General features: G+C 42.9%; 1 protein-coding gene across 2 annotated transcripts in view; it reads right to left on the bottom strand.

Annotated features, from left to right (window-relative positions):
* Window positions 1-22,861, bottom strand: part of RtGEF (Rho-type guanine nucleotide exchange factor) — a 34,333-nt gene extending 11,472 nt beyond the window's left edge. Inside the window, exons 1-14 of one of the 2 annotated variants that reach the window (XM_037412528.2) lie at window positions 22,679-22,861; window positions 21,994-22,125; window positions 20,456-20,582; window positions 18,928-19,004; window positions 18,386-18,480; window positions 15,341-15,436; window positions 11,909-12,031; window positions 9,184-9,322; window positions 8,193-8,252; window positions 7,442-7,522; window positions 6,361-6,501; window positions 4,050-4,125; window positions 1,892-2,094; window positions 1-4 (exon numbers count right to left, since the gene is read on the bottom strand). The exon at window positions 1-4 is cut by the window's left edge and continues 156 nt beyond it. In XM_037412528.2, the coding sequence (XP_037268425.2) occupies window positions 1-4; window positions 1,892-2,094; window positions 4,050-4,125; window positions 6,361-6,501; window positions 7,442-7,522; window positions 8,193-8,252; window positions 9,184-9,322; window positions 11,909-12,031; window positions 15,341-15,436; window positions 18,386-18,480; window positions 18,928-19,004; window positions 20,456-20,582; window positions 21,994-22,062 (1,291 nt within the window). In that variant the 5' untranslated portion in view covers window positions 22,063-22,125; window positions 22,679-22,861. The remainder of the gene's footprint in view (window positions 5-1,891; window positions 2,095-4,049; window positions 4,126-6,360; window positions 6,502-7,441; window positions 7,523-8,192; window positions 8,253-9,183; window positions 9,323-11,908; window positions 12,032-15,340; window positions 15,437-18,385; window positions 18,481-18,927; window positions 19,005-20,455; window positions 20,583-21,993; window positions 22,126-22,678) is intronic. The other variant, XM_037412529.2, reaches the window with a different exon arrangement.
* Window positions 22,862-25,707: the final 2,846 nt, after the last annotated feature.

Genomic DNA, 25,707 nt, shown 5'->3' with positions numbered 1-25,707 from the left:
CAGGCTGCAACATTAAAAAAACAGGCAACAGTCAATTACATTACGAGGACTGAGGCACACTTTATCAGTCTAGGCTCATGGAAATAGTAAATTTTAGATTCGAAGTGAATTTGAAGTTAACACTGATTTGGTTCAAATAATTTTTGAATCAAACATATCACACATAAAGAAACACGAGTATACTTGACATGACCCTACAAGTATGCGCAATATTTTTTCAATTGAAACAAGACATGCACAAATGTCATTCTCATTAGTTCGAAGGAAGTGGAAGCAACTTCAAATTGTAGCAGTATTTGATTTTCGGTAGAATGCTAGTGATAACTTGTAAAATGTGTTACGTCAAAACTCACTATACTTAGCTCGTGCAAGCCGACTGAACAAGCTTTTAAACTTAAGGATAAAAGAATCAATGTGAGAGTAATTTGTTTATTTAGCCTTGAAGTGAGGCTTCGCGCAGTTTCTTCTTAGAAAGGCACATTCCCAAGAGAGCACTCCTCTACTGCAGTGGAAACACCCTTACAGGAAGGTTATGTGCAGACATGCGTATACTATTCGTCCATTTTGAAAAACTTTGAAATTTTCAATCATATAGGTTCGAATAATGTGAATTTGAATATGTTAATATTGTTTGCATATTGAAAGTGCTTGAATATTCGCACAAGCCTGTTTACCAACTTTGCCTCTAACGCCGTTCCCGATCCCCTGCCTTCACACCTGCGACAAGAAGTGCCACGTTTCTGTTCATGAAGGAGCATTGGACAGCTTTCACTGAATGTTTGTGGTATGTAATTGCATTCTCGCTTTTTTAGCAGCATCAATGTAACAGAGAGAATGTTTCTAGGATTGCACGATATGCATACATGTTTTAGTCTCCTCTACTGGTGTCTACCAGTATTGCTTGAGCTCATCTACAGTTCCTTTCACCTATCCAATGGTCACACTTTGCGTTGCTCTTTTCATATGCCAAGTCTAAAATCAGTGCCTAGTGGTCATGCATAGTCATGCTACACTAAACTGCACTCATTGCAGACTCAGGTGGATGGAGTTTCCGCTATGCTTTTATGACCCAGCCCACCAGTCACTGCAAGAGCATGCAGCATGGTCAGTGTTTCTATAAGGCTGTGTCACTCACAGAGACATGATTGTGGTGCTGGTGTGCTCTCGTCCTTGCACGGGAATCATTGAGTATTGTGCCACAGGGGACTCCGCATCGGTAGTGTTGGGCAATGCCAGAGGCAACTACTTCTGTCCTTAACTTTGGCAAAACTGTTTTTGATAGTGCATTGCTCGGTGCTCCTTGGTTGACAAGGGCAGATTATCGGAAGAATTGAATGATGCAGCGCGACAGCTTGCTAAAGCTAAGCTCGCAAAGGCCAGTAGACTTCGGCATGTGCGGCCCCACAACATTCACTCCCGTATTCTTTTCTAAGAAATAGTTCCGGTGCTGCACATTGTAGGCAACTCTGCAAAGCACTGTAATGATCAACAAAATTCAACTGGAGTTGGTGTTTTGTACTGCCCATTTCTTCTTCTCTTGTGCACCTTAACAACAATCTCTCATTTTCAATTGGAAGATGCTCCAGTGACTATTTCTGTTGTCTTAATTAACTAAACGAGGTCTCGAGTTCCTGTACACCAGCACTCCATTGACATTACAAGAGAATTGAGCAGACTAGATATTTGGAGCACCGTTGAGTAGCAACACTATGTGCTTTATGCTTCACAGTTGGTGTGACTTCGTAGTTACAATCAGCACACAGTAGGCCATTGAACTTCTGCTAACTAGGTTGTGTAGTCTGTAGGTCAACTTGAACTAAAGATATCTCTTGTCACAAGCATTTATTCTTTTTTTTTTTTTTCCTGGTCACGACATCAGAGACAAACTCACCAAGGGGCGCTGAGGCACCGGAGTTTCCATTGGCCGAACCACTGTGACGGTGGGTGCTGGTAAAGGGGCACTGGCTTGTGCCACTGCCCGTCGAAGAGGGCTGGGTGCGGGTGGTGGAGGGGGCGAACAGCTCAGCTTGGCCTTCCACTGGGTGGCCTCTTCTGCACTCCGACAGAGCACTGTCATACGGGGCACTGAAGGACCTGCAAGCAGCAGTTGCAGAAACAACAATGGCACCTACCATGATCGCTAGCTTGGGAGCAATCGAAGCAACCTAAACATGCACAGCTGCTTCAGCCTTTTTTAAAGCTTCAATTTTTCCGTCGCACGCTGCTGTATACCAGTTCCCTGGATCGAGGAGGAAACAAAAAACTTGGAGGACACTTGAGCACCACCACCAAGAGCAGAACAGGCCTCACGCACATTGCCTTCTCAATTGCTAGCCTTGTTTTGGGGCATGCCTCTACTGTGCCACAAGGAAACAAACCACTGCACATATAACACTGGCTGTTTCAGAGAATCCTAAAATGCCTATTGCAAGTACAGCTCTTAAGTGCCCACTGCGCCTTATTATTCCTTCTGCGAGTCGGAGAAGGGCCCACTATGCCCCCATAAGGCATCACGCGAACCTATGCAGCTATTCACTTTGTTGATGCTTTTGCTGATGGTGCTGATCAAATATGTCTCAGCACTTTGTAATAAGTGGGCCTTTAAAACACCCACTCGTTGCGTAATTAACATGTTTTGAGACCTGGTGCGATTCTACAATTCTGCCACGCAATATTACATGCATTAAGGAAACTCCTTCCACTACATAACATTCATATACAGAGAAATCTCAGTACGACGCATCTCAATGGACTGCTAAAAATTATTCTTTATTTTAAAAAGTTGTGGCAGTGAAATTATTAAAAATTTGTACAAAAATGATGACCGAAGATATGCGAGTTGCCTACATGTGCAACCTATGCATTCACGACTGTGTTATGTTATAAAAAGCATAAACAAACAAACATAAAATATTATGGAACCAGTGCACATTCAATGGAGGAAGATCTATCATTTGAGGTGGGCAGCTCGGCTGCTGAAAAGCTAACTATTAAGCATGCGCATCATTCTTATGCATTGCAATGCACTGGCGTTAAATACCGACTCTTCCCTTGGGTTCGCGCACGCTGTTTTAAGGTAGTCTCCGCAGTCGTCGCCGTTTCCTAATCACGACAAATGGTATAGATCTTACGTATTGGTCATCTGCTAAGCTTACGTGTATGCTTCATCGTCGCACTGTGCATAGTGTTCGAGCATTAGTGAAGCATGCACAGGTAATCATTGGCGACTTCGACCCATAGATAACTCGCGTCGCATTTTTCACTATTGCAGCATTTCTTCCAGGCAGCCGCAAGTAACTTTTAAAAATTGCTATTCTTTAATTCATGACTTCTTTGCGCAAACATGTACACGGACACAAGGAAGAGAGGCAAACAACACGGGCGCAACACGGGCGCCCGTGTTGTTTGCCTCTCTTCCTTGTGTCCGTGTACGTGTTTGCGCAAAGAAGTCATGAATGAGTACCAACTCGCCCAACTTTCAGTACTGTTGCTATTCTTTACTTTCAAGTTGAGGAGATATAAGGGGGATAAAATTTGATATGTAATTCTGAAACATTTGGCATTCTAAAATTCATAGTAATGAATTATTTTTACATCAAACCGATGGACATTTGGAGGGAAATTTTTTAAAAAGTTGTTAATTAGAAAAAATCGTCAATTTAATGTTCACAATAACGAGATTTGACTGCAGTGCATTTTTCTAAAGCAATTTCAAGAAACAGAGTGGTTCTGTGATAGGACAGCTGCTTGCCAAACAGACAGCCCGGGTTCGATTTTCACTCGGACCGGAACATTTTTATTTGTTTTAATTGCATCTTGATTTTCTGGTCACAGACCTGATGATTTTTCGCTTACAACTAACGATTCTGCCACCGGAATTTCTGCAAAATGGGCTCTTTAACATAATAGCATTTGCAGGAAATAAAAAATGGAAATGGAATTGCAGAATCACCTGCAATTCCATTTCGCATTTGCACCAAATTAATGGTCCCACATAGATGGTTAGTTCTTCACTTGTTAACTGAAAAGAATGTAAAAGCCCACATTACCTTGAATGTCAAAGGCACAGCCATCAGCTGGATCCTGGGAGTTTAAAACTGTCAATCCCGGTACAGGGAGGCGACCCTGCAAAGGACACATGCCTGAAGCCTGTCTACAAAAGTTACAGGTGTACTAGTCTGCATAAGCTCCAAAGCTCCTTCTAACAAGCCATTCTTTATTAAAAAAAAAGAAGGTAAAATGTGTTTGCAATAAAACAAAAAAGTTGTGCCAACTCACGCCAATTCATAGAAATTCCTCTAAAAAAAGAAACTGAAGTTATGCAACAATGAGAACACATCAAGCTCTATGATGTTCAAGTACCGCAAAGTATAGGAAAGTGCTGCCAATGTTACGGTCGCACAGGGGCACAAACACAGGGCCACTCAAAATTTTAAATACATTCACTAATATTAAGCAATGCACATAACATTATGTGGCATCATAATCCATGTGTGCGCGTAAATGTGCTAGCGACACCATTTTGCTTCGGTTATCTTTGTGAGTCTGCTGTCTTATTTTTTCTATTTTCTTCAGAAATGAGTGTTACTCGACGGCAGTTTACGATAGACTTTAAGAAAAAAGTTGTCGAGTATGCCGAAGCGCTTGGCAACCCGGCTGCACAATAGGAACGGTGCATCGGAAGGAAGTGAAAGAGCCAAAAGCAGCGCATCACATCCTGCGGCAACCAAAAGGAGCTTTGTTTCGTGGACGGACTGCAGTACACACCAAACTGGAATCCCTACTCACCGAATTCGCCCAGAAATTGCGTGCAAGGTCACTACCTATGACAGCGGAGTGCATCAGCTTGAAAGCTATCGAGACAGCACGCGACTCTGGGCTCACGAGGGTGCAATTCAGGGGCTCGCATTCATGCATGTGCCGATTTATGAAGTGGAAGGGCTTCCGCTGAGGCGGCATACATCCGTGTGCCAAAAACTGCCCGAACATTGCGATAACAAGCTAGTCGAGTATTAGCGCTTCGTCATCAGGCTTCGTCGACAGCACTGCTACATGATGAAACACATGGGCAACGCTAACGAAACTCTGATCTGGTTTGATATGCTGTTAAGTCGGACTGTGACCGCTAAGGGATCCAAGCAGATGAAGCTCTTGACAACGAACAACAAGCATTCGTGATTTACAGTAATGCTCGCGTGCAAAGCCGATGGAAAGAAGCTGCCTCCTTATATCATTAGCAAGAGAAAAGGGCTACCAAAAGGAGACTTTCCCCATCATGTTATTGTAAGAGCGAACAAAAAAGGGTTCATAAATGAGTCCCTCATGCTTGAGGGGATCTGGCTCATGTGTTATCGGCAACCCGTTGCACTTTTTCAGCGAGCGAGCATGTTGGTGTTCAACTCATTTCGAGGCCACTTTACGGCCAATGTAAAGGGAGCTCTGTCAGACGGCAAGACAAACCTTGTCGTGATCCCTGGGAGACTAACATCAATCTTTCAGCCACTAAATATAGTGCTTAATAAACCCTTCGAAGATCGCGTGAGCGAGTTCTACAATTAGTGGATGCTGGGCGACAATCCCAGGAACCCCGCTGCCCACCCACGACGTCCACCACTCGCGACCGTTTGTGGCTGGGCGTCGTCAGCTTGAAAATCTCTTCCGGAAAAGATGGTGCAAAAGTCTTCTCGCAAATGCTGCATCAGCAATGCATTGAATGGAGCGGAGGATGATGCACTCTCGAATGTAACTAGTGACAAAGAGACATTGTTGGACACAAGTTAGGACGAGTCTTGAATGACAGCACTTTGTGGCTTTCTGGCGTTGAACTACATAAGATTATTGTCGAAATAACAAAAAAAAAAAACACCACACTAGCTGGTTGTGTCGCGTATTTATCAAGGTAAGGGTGTGCCGCAATACGTTGCGATATTTAAAGATTTCTTTTTCGGAGATTCAATGTTGGGGAGGTCGACCTATATTTCGGTATTTACGGTACGTTCGTGCATGCATTTGCATGTTAGTGTGTGTATGTATACATATAAAAAATTTAAAACTTTTTTTTGGGGATGTTGGACCCCCCAACAACCTTCGCTGGCTATACCAATGGAGGAGACACAAGACTTCCACCACCTTTGCCAGTCACTAATAAGCCTCCTAATCGCTGGTAAGTGCGAAGATGGTGCAGACAATGCCTGCCCAGAAATGTGCATGTGACACGCTGCTCAAGTGATTTAGCACTATATATAAAGGGGCTCTCCTTAGTTCAAACTCCTAAGTTCTTGCCCCTGAATGTGAACGAGGCCCCACTGTTTAAGGCTTAAAGAAAAGTGAGAAAATAACAGTGCTGTTGGATAGGCTCACCTGGTAAGAGAAACGCCCGTTGGAAAGGGACAGCTGCACAAGGCAGCTGGAGAACAGTGCCAGGTAAAGGTCACGCCGCTCCTCTCCCGTCAACAGTACTACAGGCCCCACGTGCAGCAGCTCACCTAAGCACTGCAGCTCCTGTGGCATCACAGTTTTGAAAAAGGTGCTCAATTGGATCACTTACAACTAAGGTTACTGTGTTTTGTATAGTCTACATTGCTAGCAAACACGTAAACTTCACTAGTCCATCAGAAATATTAGACAAATGGAAAAGTATTGCTAAATTAAAAACATTTACAAGGCCCTAAACGTTATAAGTCATGAGATGCTTTTGTTTCAGCTACCATAGCAAGAGGCACAGCTCTCTTGCATTCTCTCGGGTACGGCAGGGAAAGGAATCGAAGCTGAGAAAGCATGTCCTGTTGACATGCCCCCCCCCCCCCCCCCAAGTCATGCCTTCTCTTTTTATTAGCTACAAACCTTGCTTCAGCACGTGTTTTTGAGATGTTGAGATTTCACATATTGAATTTTATTAACCATTTGTGCAAATAATGCCACAATTTTTGTTTTTTTAGGATGAGAACCAATGCCTGCATGTGCTTCGTCAGAAGAGGGAAAAGAACACATTAATAATACAGATGCGATGCTCATTGAGAACGTATTCATGTTTTTTGTTTTTTTTTAGTGGAAGCCAACAAGCTTCCCAAACGAATCAAAACATTTCATAAAAAGGACTGACTGCCCCACAAAGGCATAGATACGCATCTACTGTAGTGAAACATGAAGAAATTCTATGATGTTTTCAATGCAAGAGGGGTCCCATGATCTGCGAGTTCTAAAATATTGTTGAATTGGTCAAAACATTTGCCACAGTATATTGTTCTCAAGTGCTCAACACATTAGGATCTACGAGCAGAAGACAGGCAAACGAATGAGCATCTATATCAATGTATGATAGCAGTAGTCCGCTACAACCCCTCTTGCAATGTGCTGTTCAACGATGGCTGCTACAGGACACTCTTTGGTCCCACAACAGTGCTGAAAAAGACCACCTTGTGAGAAGCAGGAGAGAGCTCACCTCTCCTTCACAACCATCCACAGTGCCTGCGAGTACTTCAAGTTCAAGCTCCTTCTGCCGCCGCATGGCAGAACAGCTGGCCTGCACAGAGGGGCATCCAGATCTCAGCACAGATAACAGGGGGCTATTTTGTATGTGATCTGAGATAGAAAGGAATGAAATATCATCAGAGGACGAAAAGGAGCCGCACGAGATTGGTTGAGGCACGTGTGACGGTGAGACATGCGAACAGCAACCGGAATCGGCAGTGCTGTCAATCATTTTGGCATAGATTGTGCAGAGAACAATAGGAGGCACAGCTCCATCTGATGGAACGAATACAGAACGCTCTCTGGACTTGAATTGGATCGAAACGTTAGCGCAGGGGCTGGAGAACTGAATTAACTTGCTTTGTGTCTGCTTTACTCTAATTCCACATGAATAATTTATGAAAGTTACAACCAGCCTCCACCCCTGAACGACTTGTTGAATAGTGACATCTAGCGTCCAATCAAGACTAACAAAAATAAATTGTGCAAGTGATCGCGCTCTTCAATTTTAAGCTTTGAGAAACAATTCCTACCAATAGTGATGTTCAGCTATAATAATGCAAGATTTCTTCATGTGCTGAAAACATTTCTGTCCTTTCTCAGCTTACCTGTTGGCTGTTTACTGCCCCTCGTCCTCACATGACGTTTCATTCTGTTCTTTCTCAGAACACGAACAAAATAGCCCCCCATGAAGTGTCACAAACAGGCTATTCCATACGTACGGCCATCTCTTTGAAGACGAAGACGCTTCTCTGTGTGTCCCCACGGTCTATGTGGCTCTCCTAAAGGAATAATAAGAAAACATGGGTGGAAAATATGACACGTCAACACTGTTTTCAATAGTAATATCAAAACTGACACAGAACGTGCTCAAACGCTTTTGGATCAATACTTACACCTCTGAGCGTTCATAACTGTGCACAGAATACCAGTAAATATTCATTAGTAAACTTTTACTAGAGAAAGTTCAAGCAGTTGGAAACTGTACATCACAGTGAGGCTGACACGTTTTGGATAAATTACAAAAGGTGACACACACATTATTCCATTTATAACACAACCTGACACAGCATGTAGCATGCACAGCCAAGTAGCTAGAAATGAATATCTTAAATATGACCAAAAACAAACCAAAACAAAAAACACACCGCCTGTAACATGTATTTACATATCATTCGTAAGGTCAACAAACCAAAGTCAGCAAACCAAAAATGAGACGCGGTGTGCTTTATTCAAACGCCACGTTTACTCACTGGCTAGTTGAATGTGTCGACGGTGATAATAGCAGTGCTTTGATGCTACTGCAAAGTGGCGCCCTTGTAGGAACAATAAGGCAGGTGCATGCGTATGTGTGCGTGTGTTTTTTTTTTTCAAGCTTCTCGCATTACACTGCATGCACAGCTTCTTATATTCCCCTATTACAGCATTTGTGCTGTTGGGCAATGCAAAGTGTTGAAGGAAGTTAGAAATTTCCGAGTACCCCAGCTTGATAGTCAGGAATACATGAATCTGTATATAGCCACCGCCTCACCACTTGCCCTTTTGAACACATGCATGCGCACACACACACACACATACGCACAAAAAAAAGCCGCTCATATGCGCTGTGCTTGGGGCCTACAATAGAGTGAAAATAAACATGAAGCCCTGCCAGGAACAGCAAAAACATTTCATCAGGCTTATTAATGTCACTTCTTGACATGCAGCGTCTACCTCAGTATGCCGCTGGAGCTCAGTAAGCAAAGCTGGGTACTTGTCGAGGCGGCGAAATGGCCGGCTCAGCCCCGTTGTCAGAGTCAGAAGGGTCGCACCAGGTGGTGAAAGCTGCTCCAGCCATGGTCCCAGTGTATCTCTGAATGGGCAGCATTAAAAAGGTGTCCTCCATAAGGCCACAGAACAATGTGGACAGCTGGCATGCATATAAAATTACATGGGCAAAGCACTTTACCAGCCTGTCAAATGACCTGCTGTTTAGCAGCTATGGCAATGCAGCAACAAACATGAGGGCATGGACTTGATTCAGGGACACGGTGGCCAAATTTGGAGGTAGAAATTGCAAAAGTGGCTGTGTACTTCGACTGTGGAGTATGTTAAGGAACCCTGATTGGTTAAAATCAATGTGGAGTACCCCACGAAGATATACCTGGTTTCAACCCGTAAGACCTCACAATTTGCTTTGTTCCATTTTCGGTTTGCCTAATCCCTCACTAACTGGATTACCAACTGCAAAAACAGAACATCGATCATGAGAGATTCGAGGAAAACCTCTGGGCAATCATAGCGAATTGCTTTTTGCCATTGTGATATCCCAAGAAGTGAAACCGTGGATTGCATTTTGCAATGTAGTATGTTTGTATCTGTTACTGTGCAAGCAGGCTTCCGTTTGCTTGCACAGAAAATTCACATAAAAAGACACTTTACAAGTTCCATCTGACACACTTATATCACTGGCTCCTTGTGAAAGCAGCCACACATAGCTGTATGTTCTCCATGCTGCACTGAAAACACAAAACTTGGAATTACTCATAGCCATATGTCAGCGAACTCACTCATTAGTTGACTCACTAATACTCGGATGTAGCCATGAGTCTGAGTGAGTAATATTTTGGTGAGCTTGAGTGCGAGTGTGTTCGGTTGAAGAAAACTTTCGTAAATGTGAGTCCGAGCTAGTTTAGCTCAGGAAAATTTTGGTGAGTCTGGGTACAAGCGAATCCAAAGTGGAAGCTATATTTCTTGAGTAAGGCTGAGTGCATCCCACTTATTGTTGTCAACCTGAGCTCGATTCACCTTTGCAAAATGGCATACCAAGATGTCAGCCTTAAGATTTGGCGCTTTGCCTCCAGATGAAGTTTAAGAAGGAAGCCCAGCCAGGGAAAGGTACAGTTTCAAGCACGAGGAGCTACGCCACCAAATTCGAGAAGGCCGACTGATCTAATAACGCGCCTGCACATGTCTATAAACTTTTGAGATGCCTAACCTATAGAGAAACAAAACGAAAGAAAACAGAGAAGCTGAAAGTTGAAAGCCATGAAAGATATTGCAGTGCTGCTACTGTGCAAGGCAAATACTGCTTTGTATACTGGAAATATACACCAAGGAGCACCTTAGTAGGTTAGTGGGTTACGTTTAAAGAATCTAGCAACTGATAATGAGAGAGAGACTACAAACAGTGGCAAAAGAAATGACAAGAAAAGTTCTTTACAAAAATGAATTGCAGTGATAGTAAATCACAGTCAGGTGTGTGACCAAGAACTGAGACACACATAAAATATGCTCTAACATCAAGATAATACAGATATAACTAATTACTGGTTATAATGAAGTAAATATAGAACTCTTGTTACATATACAGTGTTACAAATATACTTTTATAAATATATTTGGATATTCCAAAGTTATCTTGATGTTAGATGAGACTTCATTACAATGAGCTTTGAGAGTGAGATAATGTGTGGTGTGCAGGACAGAAACTGAAACTGAAAGGGTCGTGCGGCGGCACAGTGGGTTTTTGATTGCGCGTATGTGCCGTGTGGTGTGAACAAAGACACGAATAGCTCGTGAAGCGCGACCTCGCGAGCGGGAGGCCCGTGCCTTCGCCGGTGCTCGATCGCTGTGTTCGACGTCAACCAGCATTTGTGGTCGAGCAGGAGTCCGGCTGGGCGACTGACCCAGGGACCAGGCGTCGCGTGGTTGTTCCAGCTGATTTTTCTGGGGCTGGGCAACCGACAAACGAGGCCAACTGACATTCCAGCTGGGCGAGTGGCCCAGGGAGCAGGTGAGGTCTGCTGTTCGCGCTGCCATACCTAGCAGTGGATTGAGTCCTTGCTGTGGGCCACGAGTGAGGCCAACTGACATTTCGGCTGGGCAACTAAACTGGCCCAGAGAGAGGGTGAGCGACTAGCACAACAGGGTGCTGCTGGGGCAAGACGAGATGGCTGAGTGCTGCTGCTGTTGCCGCGGCAGAGGGCCTGATCAAGGAGAGGACCGACCCACGTTGAGCACGGCAGTTGAGCCAAGCGGTGCACCATCTCCAAGCGACCGGCGCCAACGTCACTCAAACGGTGAGCAAACATTTCACTTAGGGACCATTATTCCTTGTATAGGTAGTGTGCTCCTATGTTAAGTGTATGTCTGTCCATGTGCATGAAGGATAATTCAAGTGTGATTGTGTCTTTGTGTGCTGGTGTGCTGTCAAGTCCTTCCTAGAGCAGTCCTGCTCCTTATAACATCACAGAGTGTATGTTTGCCTATTTGAAAAAAAAATATATATTGAAAGAAAAACAATGTTATAGCTTATTTTCCTCCCCTTAAGTGAAAAAAATAAAAAAAATTTACCCCCTGCATCGGTGAAGCATGCCAGTCTACATTTACAGATGTACAAAATGAACAGCACATTGCACCGCAGTGGCAATTACGTCAAATTTTGGTAGCTACCCACTTCAGCTTGTCCATGAGCTGAATGGCCAGAGGATGATTCGCACAGTAGACCAGCTGTGTGGCCTTCATCCGTGCTGCGATTTGCAGGAAGGCCCCGCCCACCCGCTGTTCTCTGCTTGGCTGCCTGCACGCAAAGAAGGTCAGAAAACATTATTGCAAGTGCATCACAGATAAGTTGCTCCCAAGATGAAACTGGTTGCTATTATAACTGGAGGTGCACGAATACAACCTAGACAATGATTGGATACAATTTAAAAATTCCAGAGAGGCCCTGCCTAAATAACTGAAATGCGCCAGCCAATCGTCTCCGCAACTGAAGAAATGTAGTTCCACTCACGATGTCACTCTAGAGTGCACGCCGATTGGGGCAGGCTTGTATACACCCACCTTTGAGGAGGAAATACCACAAAATCATGAAGTTGTACCTAATTATAGTTCGTAAGAAGTAACATTTTACAGGAGAATACCTTCATTATAGAGAATGTTCATTTTACTAAAACTGCTGCTTTGGCGATTTGGTTCATGATTAGGATTGATTTACCAGTGCAAAAAGACAAAGCACCTAAAAAGGAAACACACACACACAGCACTGATCTCACAACAAGGCCCTTTTCAAGGCACGCATCGAAGCGACAGAATGATAACATCATGAAAGGAAGCATCGAGAAACCACTTGACAACTGCGTGCCCTAAAAAAAAATCAATCAAAGGTAAAGAATTCGTAAACCACTCTGTATGCCCTTAACATATGAAAGTTAATTTTACAGTTTCTAATTTAATTGATGTTAGCAAGCAGCACTTTAAGTTTGCTTTGTTACACCAGGATCGGCCATGCTGAGGTTAACTTATATGTACTCAAAATGTTTCAATAAATCAGAAGATGTGTGTTGTTCAATAAATATTACAGTACTTGGAAATTTGATAACTGAAACTTTCTAATATTCATTTATAGTATAATGTACAGGACAAGAATGCTAATAACAACCTACATATAAATTAAAACATATGTGAGTGCTTTAAACAACTACTGTTGTTAATCTAGCTAAACCAGAATCACTCCAAAAATCCTCAAGTATAAAAGGCACCTATGCTGTACGAGAACAGAGGTGTGTTGGCTAGCATGAGAATTGATTATTTGTTTCTGTACAATACCAACTTCTAGTTGCCATATCAATATTTATTCATTAAACTGCCTGTAAATTTGCTACTTAAATTTTTGTGAAACAGGAATAAGTCAATGTGTATTTATCACTAATGTGATACATACTTTTCAGTTCACAGAGAAGCTATTTTCACTTAAATTTGCTTTATAAAGTTAGTTCCTATTAAACATTTGTATTCAATTATGTCATTTAATCTCATCAGCCAATTGCTCATGGTGATAACACAAAGTCAACAACTAGGCTCAATGAATAAGATCAACCTATCAAAGCCATAACCTTGCAGCTAGTTAACCAATTTTCATCAAAGCTTTTACCAAACACTAATATGTCATTGCAACTTTTCAGACACTACTATGGGTATTACAATAGAAACACGACAATTATTTCACTTGTCTATTGGTCTTATAGAGAACTCAACTCTGGCTTTTTTTGCAGAAAGAAGATTATTTTAAACTTCTCAATTGTTCCTTATGTACGTAATTTCTAACAGGCTTTCTCTACTAAACCTGAGAAATACAGTTTATACATAGCCACAAATTACGAAGAAAGAAAGAGCTGCAATTGATGAAGAAAGAAGCAGCAAGCCAGCATCTTTGTATTTGCTCCCTTCTTTTCTGCCATTGTCTTTGTTTTCACAACATTTCATAAAGACGTCATGACATGGCCACCCAAAAATTGACGGTTTTCGGTGAAAAACAAAGGTAGAACGTCAAATATGCTCGTACACGTGTGAAAACTGGACTGTAAAAGATTATTTCAGTCCAAAATAAGCTGTAGAAGTTATCGGCTGGAAACTCCGCCCACAGCCGGCGACGGCCATTTTGTCATGGCGTACGTGCCATCACAAGCTTTGAGGAGCAGTGCCGTCGTCTGCTACCAAACAACACTTACCGCACGTGGTCAGTGTGTTCACTGTGTTGCGAGTGTTGCTTCCTGCGTGGTCCACACATGTCAGTGTGTAGCAAGCATTACCGGTAACGTTGCCATGTCGTCAGCCCCATCATCACTTGACAATTGGGACAGCAAGTGGTTCATTGAGTAGCAGAAGCGGCGACGACATCATGCATGCAGCGCATTTTGACTCCGACCCCATCTACACCAGCTCAAGCGACGAAGAAAGCGTCGAAGACAGGGCAAACCCAAATGCCAACGACCTTGGTGTTGTGGCAGACGTTACATATAGCCTTCCACAACGATGAGTACCTTTATTTCAAGCATGCCAGATTGACAAGCGAGCTTGAGATACAGGGCCTGCTGATGCTGCATTTGCGAGCAAGTGTTACTTTGCGCAATGGAATTGGTAAAGCGTGCAGATTTTTGTTTGCTAGCATACAGGCATGCACTACTTTCAGTGCTGAACATGATAAATAAGTGGTCGTAACTATTCTCCACATTGAGACCCTTGTTTTTCCATCAGTTGTTGCGTGCGGAGCAATGGTTACTCATGATATAAATTTTGAACGAATCTTTGCTCAAACTCCGTCGATAGCCATCAGTTCCAGTAAAAACATGGCAAGTGTAACGCTTAATCATGGCGCTGCCTGTGAGGAGTTTCAATAAATATTTATCCGTAGTGGCAAATGGCATACGCGTTGTGCATTCACAGATTGACCAAAACTGTTTGCAGCAAGTACCAGCGATACATGGGCAACGCAGTGGCATTGTTTCAACCACTACAAGTCCTTTAGTTCCAGTGGCAAACTGAACAATGCAGAGAAAGCTTGATTGCAAGCGCAGCTGACCACGGGACACGATCGTCCTCTGGAATGCAGACCGTGCAGCAGCTCGCCCAGCAAACGGCTCGTAATGTCACGGCTAGCGAGTGTGCCAGTGTTGCCCGACTCCTAGGCCTCTCGCTTGTTTATAAAAATATTGTATTATAAATTAATGGCATGACCAAATGCGCTGAAATTTTGCCACCTTGTCTGTGACACAACACACAACACATATTACGGTCGAAAATTGGGTGTCATGGGCCCTTTACAATGAGGTTGCATGAACTCACCATGTGTCAATCAGATCAATTGGCTATCTCACCCAAACTTGCACATGTTTGACATCTCAGTTAAAATGGCCTTCAAGTGATCCAAGGGACCTGCAAAACCTACTGGCTTAATGAGATTGTAAACAATAAACAAAATCATTTGTTTCCTTTTAAAGAACATCAGGTACTCAAAATTAATTCGCAGTCCTTCGATGCAGCATCCCTCATTTACCAGAACTAAGCTCTGTATTGCTAAAGCTCATAAGTTAGCAGTATTTCCACTCACTCTCTAACGCATTCCAGTGACTCCAGCAGTTCTGTGTGCACCTCCAGCACGGTGGGAAGGTTGCCCATCAGTTGCCGCAGGTCCTGCTCACTTAGCCTGCCCAAAAGAAAACGCATACCACAGTTGATGGGCAAGTCCAGCTGCTGCAACATCACAAAAGACCGTATGGGCAAGCAAGCTAAAGTGGCAAAATCTTGCATCAAAATTGCTACAAAGTTGTATTTCAAGTAAGTATTCCCTGAATAATACAATAGTCGTGATCACATTTGAAACATCGAAATTTCTCCCAAAGTAACCTGCATGCACGCAAACTTCAAGAGTGCTAACAGAACGTGGTTGAACTTGGCCTCTCTCACAGTTACCAGTTTTTTATTAAAAAAAAGAGAAAAACTTGTAACAGTTACAAGTTTTTCAAAAAGCTTGTAATCAGTGTGAATGGACAATAATCACCATTTCCTGCATTCTCCTAGAGAAGACAGCACGAGGAAAGAGTCTCTAAAGCGGGGGTATACTGCTGGGCTCGTATACAAGCAGACCAAGAACTGTGTACCAGCCCAAATCCAAGAATTCCCTCTTTTTATTGCGATAGTAATTATATGGACACTCTTTCCTACTTTTTCCCATTGCCATCTTGCCTCGTACGTGTAGGATATGCATGCACATTATATATATACATAGATTATATATATATATATATATATATATATATATATATATATATATATATATATATATATATATATATCCCACGAAGAAAATGATTTGGCCACCGCAGCGCATGTCTTTCAGATGTCTTTCAGCACACTATCGACAAGGTATTCAGTTTTGTCTGGTAAATAAAAAAAATTTCGAACTTGAACCTCGATACAATAAACCCGTATGCAATAAAATATCGGTTATAACGAAGTAAATAAAAAACAGACTTGCAATATAGTGTTAGGAATATGTCTTTATAACAAATTTTTGGTTACAACGAACTTATTTCTCTGCTAGATGCAACATTATTATACTAATGACATTTCAGTGTCCACAAAATATACCACTGGTGGCGCACCAATCTCAAAGGATTATCAGCGCGTTCTCTGCCTTACAACTGATATGGTGCAAAGTGCCCGCCTGGCGCCTCACTCATCGAGATGCATTGGCACGTCAACCTGCACTTCGCCCTACGCGCCGTATTCGCCCGCGCCTGTGCACGCACTTGTGATGGGGCAGTTTTTACGTTGTGTGATTTCACCGGTAAGATTGCGTTGAGTTAATGTGTTTCTATCACATTCATTGCTTTGCACTTGCGGTGAAACTGTGACTTTATGTTTTACATCAAAACTTTTTCCTTTTCAAAATAGACTATTTAAGAGCCACACATGATCTTTTTTTTTTTTTTTCAGGCACATTTTGTGCTGCTGAGTCGAGGATTTTGCAACAGATTTGGCCAGCAGTCTACACTTTGGAAAGGCTTCACTCCAGCAGGTGCTACAGTGTAGTGCTTATTTAATGACCCTAGGCAGGCTATGTCGTTTTGATTAAGCAAACACAACTTTGCAATTGCTTCACTGGGTTCTCTTCTAAGTCTAAATATTTAATAGGCTTGTGCGAATAGTGAATTTTAGGTTCGAAGTGAATAGTGATTTTGATCAAATAATTTCGAATCGAATTCGAATGGTATGCATGACATTAAAAAAAGGGAATATTTATCATGACCCAACTAACCTGCAAAATATTTCTTTTGAATTGAAATAGAGGTTTTATGCAAATGCAATTTTTTTATTTCGTTCAAAGCAAGTCGAAACAATAGTTTCGGTGGGATGCGAGTGATAAAACACTTAACGTCTTAAAACTTACTATACTTGGATCATATAAGCCGTCATAACAAGCTTAATAAAATGAAGAATTGATTTGAGGGTAACATGTTCCTTTAAAGGGGCCCTGCAACACTTTTTCAAGTAGCCATGGAGCTAGTAAACGTGCTTGTTACCTCACAAATTTACCGCCACAAAGTTTCTAGAATCAGTCCAGTACGAGCGGAGTTCCCAAAATTTGTCGCACGCTGAAATTGCATTCTCTCTTCTCGTCCCGACAAAATAGCTGGAAGCTAAGCAAAGAGGAATGGCATGGCTAAAGAAAATACGTCACACGCACCTGGTAACCTTGAGTACGTCTTCTTTTTTCTCTTCGGATGCATGGCTTTTCAGTGCTATCGCGCATATACTCGTGGACAAGCAGTGACCTTCTGCGGTGGCCCCAATAACGATGAGAGCGCCATGCTCAAATCAGCCAATGGCTGTGACCATAGCTGTATATTCCTTCTTGGCTAAGACAAGTGGTTTTTGAGCTTGTAGTGTCATTTGCCGAGGGAAGAAAGCCATTTTGAGCTCTGAAAATTTATTGTGAATTACAGGCCGCGTGCTGCACTATAATATTTGCCTCGCGTCTTTTCGGTAGTCGTGACTACCGACCGGCAGCGTTTTCTGACCATGCTCAATAAGCGTTGCAGAGCCCCTTTAAATTTGAAGAAGGGCTTCGCAGCAAAGCAAATTTTCCCTGGATAAATGCTTTCATGGTTTAGCACCCCTACATGCAGTAAAACCATCTTTACAGGTGGACTAATGTACACTTATTTGTTTATTGTGAATACTTTGAAAATATTTGATATTTTAAATTTGAATCGAAGCGAATTCAAATACTCAACAATTCGTTCGAATATTCGAATATTCACACAAGCCTATTAAATAACTCTTAAATAAGTGGGTTAAGAGCGCAAATTTAGTAACGCAGGTCTGTAGCCAGGAATTTTTTTTTTTATGAGGGGGAGCGGGGCACTTGTTGAAGGCCATGAAAAACACCCATTTTTATAGTGCATTTTTGGTAAAACGCCCCCCTCTATCCGAAACTCGGGGGAGGGGAGACTGCAGAACCCACCTGGCTACGCGCCTGGAGTACAGATATAAAAAGACAATTTCATTACTACCATGAATTGTTTTGGTACAGTGCTATGGGCGCTGTGCTGCTGGGCACTTAAGTCACTGAATCCAGTAAATCACTCACAGGCCAGATTTCTCAAGGGGCTGTAGGTAGCTGCTCATCAAGGTTCTAAGCTCGTGGACATGGCTTGCTTCAGTGTCCAGGATGTCCTTGAACACCTGCGTGCAGGCAAATAAACGTGACTTTTACCACTTCCAACAACTATGTCACACACACACCTTTAGTGACTACTGAAGCCAACGGCTGATAAAATCTGCCCTTTGGCACCACAGTACGGAGTTCACACAGTGACATATGCCGAGACTGTGGATCCTAACAAGACATTGATTTCAATTGTTCATGAAAATACGACTGCAGTGCAATGCTGTTTCACTGAACAGTTTACATTAACTAAAGCTTCAAACACCAGCTGTAAAACTTGTTTCAGGCGTTGAGGTTAGGTACACAAAAGCACTAAGTAATGTACTTGATACAAAAAACACAGTAAGGTCTGTTCAGTGCTACTGTTCTTTACTCTTTCAAGCATAGAAAATAGAAACATATTACCTAACAAACTGCTAGCCTGAAAAAAAAGAACAGACAAAAAACTAGCATGTGCTCCTTACCATGTTTCGATGCCTTGAGCTGAGTGAGTGGTCAAGCGCCCGGACCTGCACTCCAGTAGCCCGAGCCGCATCGCCAGCTTTTGAGAGAAAAGCATATTCAATGCTTGTTGATTCCCCTTTGCTCAATTTAGAGATGAATGCCTAATTCTTGTTTGCAAACATCTGCTCTATAGTTACCAATTATTTCTTCTCCCTTTCCTCGTTCACTGTGCACAGTATCAGGCACTGTCAAACAACTCTCTTCCATACCTTATTTTAAGCCATAACAGCTGCATAGACTGCAACTGGCCCCGACATATGCCTAGCTGTTCACACCAATTCATGTTTTTGCTGTGCAAAAAAATATGGCCTTTTGAGATTGGCACTTTCTACCGAGAGAGTAATTTTGGAGTGCACGAAGTCACTTCATGGCCAGTCGTAAATCCCACACTGTTCTACGATTCAACTGACATTTGAGAACAAAATACAAATAAAAGCTTTTTTTACCAAACAATCACACTCAAAATTTGTCGACATGTAGCAGCATCTGTTCTGGTCAACATGCAATGTACCATCGAAGCTCATATATACCCTTGCTCTTACATACCTGGTGTCATATACTCTTCAATCACCTTTTGTTGACTTAATTAGGCACGAGTCCATAAATTATATTCTTCCTGGCCAGGTGCCATTGAAAGTTGGTCCGACGCATAGCTCGGCGAACTCACTTATGAGTCGACTCACTCATACTTGCATCAAGCTGCGAGTCTGAGTGAGTCCACATGAGTAACATTTTGGTGAATTTGAGTCCGGTTGAAGAAAATTTTAGTAAGTGTGAGTGCGAATTAGTGATTCAGGAAAAGTTTGGCGAGTCTGAGTAAGTTTCGCCCATGTTTGCCGACTTACGGTTTTATCTACTCATCTTCAGCATTAGTGTGAGCTTTGCCTGGATTCATGTTTATACTCACGTCTACTCACAAGTATTCCAAAGCAATACCGTTCATACACATTCCAATATTTCTTCATTTGAGGGATTAATTACATAGGTAGGTGCCTTGTACTTCCCCTACACTAATTCTTCTGGGAACTTCTTCATAAATATATTTTTCATGTTGTCATCTGTTTCAATAAAAATGTCCTTGTTGGTTTGCAATTACTCATAACTCGTATTCGAGGGTACTGTATCAACAGTTGCCAAGAAGAGCACCACCGATTGTGCGAGATATTGCTGTTAAAGAGTATTGACACCATAATCTAAACAGCTAATTCTAGACTTACGAGCTCATGAGTCGACTCACTTGGACTCACTCAGATTCAGATTGAGCCGCGAGCCTGAGCGAGTCCAGGTGAATAATTTTTTTTGACGAGTTTTAATTTGAGCGAGCCCGGTGGAAGGAAATTTTCGCGAGTGTGAGTTCAAGTGAGGCCGGCTCAGAAACATTTTAGTGAGTCTTAGTGAGTACTAAGCGCAAAATATATTTCATGACTGAGTCTGAGTGAGCTCCACAATTTTTGTCAACTTACGGTTTCACGCCTTTTAAACACCTACCTTGGGGCTTGTGGTCTTTGACATAGTTGCTAGGAAACCAGCCAGTGTTGCCCTGGAGGGTGCCTTCCCACCAGCCTCCATCTAAGGCCTGTGTTACTGTCAGGATGTCACCTTTCTTGAAGCACAGCTAGAAACGAAACAGAATTGGGACACTCTTAGCAGCACTCACTTTCACTTGACTGTATGTCACACAAAAGGACTTCGAATGGCTCCCTCCTCTATCCCAAAAGTTTTTTCGTCATCTGGTATCTTATTAAAATCATTCAATGCTGATGCTATGTCCACAATAAAGAAAACTACGCACTGGGGGTGCGATCCAAAAATACCCATGAGCTTGTAGTGAGTGATTCAAGCATCTTAACACACACTATGGAAGGACAGAATTGTAGACCTAAATTAATTGGCATGTCAGTGCCAAACTCGTTTATATTTGTGGCACAACACGATCAACAAAGAATTCTCTACCTCCATGGAAGAGTAACATGCCTCCTTTTTGTAATTTCAAAGGTGTTATAACTGAAAAAGAAGCTACTTAGTTTGCATTCATATTTTCATTAGTGAACAGCTGACAGAGACAAGAACAATAATATAATAGGCGACCTTTTTTTCTCGCTCTTCAATCTGATATAGGGCCCAGCTAAATCTTAAAATAATATTTTCCTTTGTGCGCATTAATTTCACTTTTGCATAAAAGAGGTGTCAGGTAAGGTGCAACATGGGACAAAATTTGCCTGGCTATACACTAATTTTCTTAGCCAGCAAAAGCCCCGCCACGGTGGTCTAGTGGCTAAGGAACTCGGCTGCTGACCCGCAGGTCGCGGGCTCGAATCCCGGCTGCGGCGGCTGCATTTCCGATGGAGGCGGAAATGTTGTAGGCCCGTGTGCTCATATTTGGGTGCACGTTAAAGAACACCAGGTGGTCGAAATACCCGGAGCCCTCCACTACGGCGTCTCTCATAATCATATAGTGGTTTTGGGACGTTAAACCCCACATATCAATCAATCAATCAATTAGCCAGCAAAACATTGCGTATGCGCCATTTGATGAACAATGCGACAGCACTGCATTATTACCACCCTGTTCAGAAGAATAATGTAGTAATTCCAAAACAACTAGAGCAATAGTCTGGTGTATATGGTACAGAGGTTAGTATGTTTGAATTTTTACGACTAGAAATCCGAGACAGCTACTGGCAATGGTATGAGGCAATGAAAGGAAAACACTTTTGTATGAATTGTATCAGAATCACATATAAACTATCAAATGTAAAAAAATGAAAAGAAAAGTTATCATGCTTACAGTGTAACACTTCTGTTCGTTCCTATGTTAAGCACACACAGATAAGAAACATTGTCTTATTGAGCTCGGACATAGACTAGGCGCAGGTGCACAGAGCGTTATTATATAACCATAGCCTTAAGAATGCAATCTCTGAAGGCAACTTGAAAATGCGCGTATCACCAAACGGCACCTCCACCAGAAGAGTGAGGTGACTTGGAAGAGCCAGTTCGGGGAGGCCGAAATTCGAGTTTCTCACCTCGTCATTGTTCTTCCCCTTGAAATTGTGGATTGCACGGACAAGTCTCGGCGTGACGTCTGAAGTCATGTCAGCCGGCGCAGTTCATGACGTTCACGACGAATTCTCTCCTCTCTTAGCCCGCAACGAACGCTGCGCACAAGAACAGTTCACCGCAGCACATTCAACGGTGATGCACACACTTGTAATCACGGCATTGCCATTAATAACTATGCTAGATTCTGGAATAGGAAACAAAATAGTGTTCTCTAGATCATGAGGAGCTCAAGTCCGCTCTTTCAACTTTTCCGCGGGCATAAATTGCGGTGATATAGCGGCACACGCTCCCACAGAAAGCACTTGCAACGAATGAGGAATGCGGTGACCTATAAAGTGGTGATCCATTAGGCGTGCAAGCTGCGTTTAACACAATGCTTAAAAACACCCGACCGATCCCGCACCCTCCGGAAGGAACGAGAAACAAAACGGCACTTGTAGGCGTCACCAGTAATCGAACGTGCAGAAGCTTAACGGCCAGACATCTCAATGCTGACGACATTCTTTCGTGTTCTGCAAGATAATCGCACGCCGGCCACGGTAGTGGCGTTTCTTTCGCGCCAGGGTGACCGCTTAAACAGCTTCCCGACGCGTACATCAGGATCAGAAGACCGATGCGCTTCAGTAAACAACGAGGAGTGACCCTCACATTTCAAGAGACCTGTGCTGTTCCGTTCAGTCTTGAGGTTCGCAATGCGTTCTGGCACGTTGTAGTTGCGTCAGACGTGGGTCAGAAATCTGACATTTCGTTATTCGCGGAAGAAACACTGCACACATCACGAAACTTGCAGCGCGCAGCCATTACGGCCATTGCCGACAGTCGATGATGGCCATCTCTACGCGCTGTCGCGAAAAAGTAGAGCTCTCGTTTCGTGGTTTCAGCAGTTTCGGCAGCAGCGAGTACCATACCATCATCATGATTCCATCACATTGAAACAAAATTACGGAGTTACTGAATACGTGAGACATTGCTTGGAGCCCAGGAGTTATTTTTAAGTAATAACTACTCGAGGACTGGAATGGTATGATATGACAGCATGGCGAACATAAGTGAGAGACCCTGATGTGGAAATCATGACATGCATGCCATGTAATAAGTCATGACTGCACTCCATGTCCTGGTGCGCTAGAGGTCGTTTTGCTAGCTTCAAATATATCAAATTTGGTATTACTGGATGCGAATGGAAGACGATGCTATATGACGGGTGCAAACATGATAATCGTGAGACGTGTGTCTTGTAAACCATGACTACATGCCACGTCCAAAGGGCGCTTGCGGTCGTTTCGCTAGCTTCACATATACAAAATTTACATGACACGGATGTCGTTGTTTTTATAATACCACATATCATGTATACATATATGTTCGCCATACAGTCACGTCGCGCAATACCGAATTTGGGGTACATAAAGCTAGCAAAACGGCCATGAACGCACCATGAGTGTGACATCTAAACATGTTTTACATGAAATGTACGCCATGATTTTCATGTTATCAGCCGCAATTCATATTCTTCATACAGTGACGCCACCCACTGTCAAATTTGGTGCAATGCAAAGTGGCGAAACCGCCACGGGCGCACCATGAGTATGTCATTATGCCATTGTATACACGGCACCCTCATGCTTGGATAAAAACGGCGAAAAAATAGAGACAAAAACTAGAGAGGGCATGTTTTACTCCTCGCCGCATGGTCAAGTTCTGCACAGTGTTAAATCTTGTGTTGTTGAGGAGAACGATAAAGCTAAGTTCGTTAACACTTGTGGTGTTTTCTTATTAAGCTTTCTAGAGTTGCTGACACACTTGCGGTCTATGTTTGTGGAATGGAAAGGGGACATTTATGTCCAAAAATCCACGGTTCACATTAGATCTAAGGTGGCACCAATTTTAATTAATATTTTTCTGGGTCAAGTTGACAGGTCCGTTGTCGAGAACTTGTCCTGCCACATTTTCGGTATGTTGATGAATATTTTTATTTTTATTAAAGCCGACACTCAGCATAGCACAAGAACTGATGTATTAAACATTTTTAAGGGTTCTGGTCACGGGCCAAAGTTCACCTGCTATAGCCACTGGGAAAAAGGCTTGAGAGCTTCAGTTTCTAAACATTAGACCGCGCTTTGACGAGGAACATCTGTGTTGGCTGTTCCGGCCCCGATCCGCAAGGCGTATATCCTGCCATTTACCTCAGGTTATTCTAAGATGAGTCAAGTCCGGCATAATATATGCGCTCCAGAAAACGTGCACGCATGAGATGAAAGAAAGTTTCCTGAGCCAAGTTGAAAGGCTGAAGTCGGCGGGCTGCCCTGATACAAAAATCTCGAGGGGCTGTCAAAAACTAAGCAAGCTGATTAAAGACGTAAATGATACGCGTATAGGGAACAGAGCGCGTGCGCAATGAAAATAATTAAGAGACCAGTAATGTTCCCCTACGTGCATAAGTTTTCTCATAGCTTGAAGAATGTGGCCAGTATGTATACGTGGGGTACGTGTTGTGATGTGAGCCCCCAAAACACGCTCCCGCTGGCACAAAAGTTCGGGTTCACACAAGGCCTGCTCGTTCTGTCCGGAGAAAAAAGAGGATAGATATGTTAAAATGTAAATCACGTGTTGTTTATAAGCTATCATTATCACGCGAGGTGGGGGGTTATACAGGACAAGCCGAACGGTGCGTCAATGTTATATAGACTAAGGGAACACTTGGCTTTTTAATGACTTCTGGTGGTTTGCACTTGCTCATTGCAGGGAGTGTGGCTCCAGTCCAAGCCGATGGCGGAGGAAAACACTTGTTTGTTTAATTCGCCATCAGGACAAATGCACCAGAGAGGTGATGGAGGCTTATCACATTAAAAGGGAGGGGGAAAGTTGCATGCGAAAACCGTCTGTGGCTCTTGGTGAAAAGGAGGTTAGATACCTGGGTTTAGCGCTGCCTGGTTAAAGCGATTATTAGTTTTTTATGCAATGGTATGCATGTTTTCGCAAGTAGGTTTGTCCGCCTTTCTTTTTTTATCGGGTGTTTACACATGCGTAGCTTTTCACCATGATTAGATCTTTTTTGTACCCTGTTTGCTCTGCTGCGCAGACACCATAGTGTGCCAAGGTCCTCTGCTTGTTATTTTTTGTGTGTTCCTTTCAAAAAATTTTAGTTGCAAGTATCAGCGCCTTGTCGTCTCTTCTTCAGTTTTTGTTTATATTTTGCACCGTTTTTACATTCAAACATGACATGTACAAGTGATGACTTTCATTTACCACCAGTAATTTATATGTTAGTCATACAGATCTCTATCATCATACCAATTTTAGAATATATCAAGTTAACGAAACGGCCGCAAGGCCATGGCATGTGAACCATACCGTTCAAGACAAGCCATGATATTTATGATATGACCTCTCACTTATGTTCGTTATTATGATTGATTGATTGATTGATCGATTGATTGATTGATTGATTGTAGGTGGGATTTAACGTCCCAAAACCACCATATGATTATAAGAGACGGCGTAGTGGGGGCTCCGGACATTTGGACCACCTGGTGTTCTTCAACGTGCACCCAAATCTGAGCACACGGACCTACAGAATTTTCACCTCCATCGTAAAAGCAGTCGCCGTAGCAGGGATCCGATCCCACGACCTGCGGGTCAGCACATACCTAAGCCACTAGACCACCGTGGCGGGG

This window comes from Rhipicephalus microplus, chromosome 1, assembly GCF_043290135.1.
Source record: "Rhipicephalus microplus isolate Deutch F79 chromosome 1, USDA_Rmic, whole genome shotgun sequence".
Classification (NCBI taxonomy): Eukaryota; Metazoa; Arthropoda; class Arachnida; order Ixodida; family Ixodidae; genus Rhipicephalus; species Rhipicephalus microplus.
Note: the sequence above shows the minus strand (reverse complement) of the source record. Positions and strands in the feature narration are given on the sequence as shown.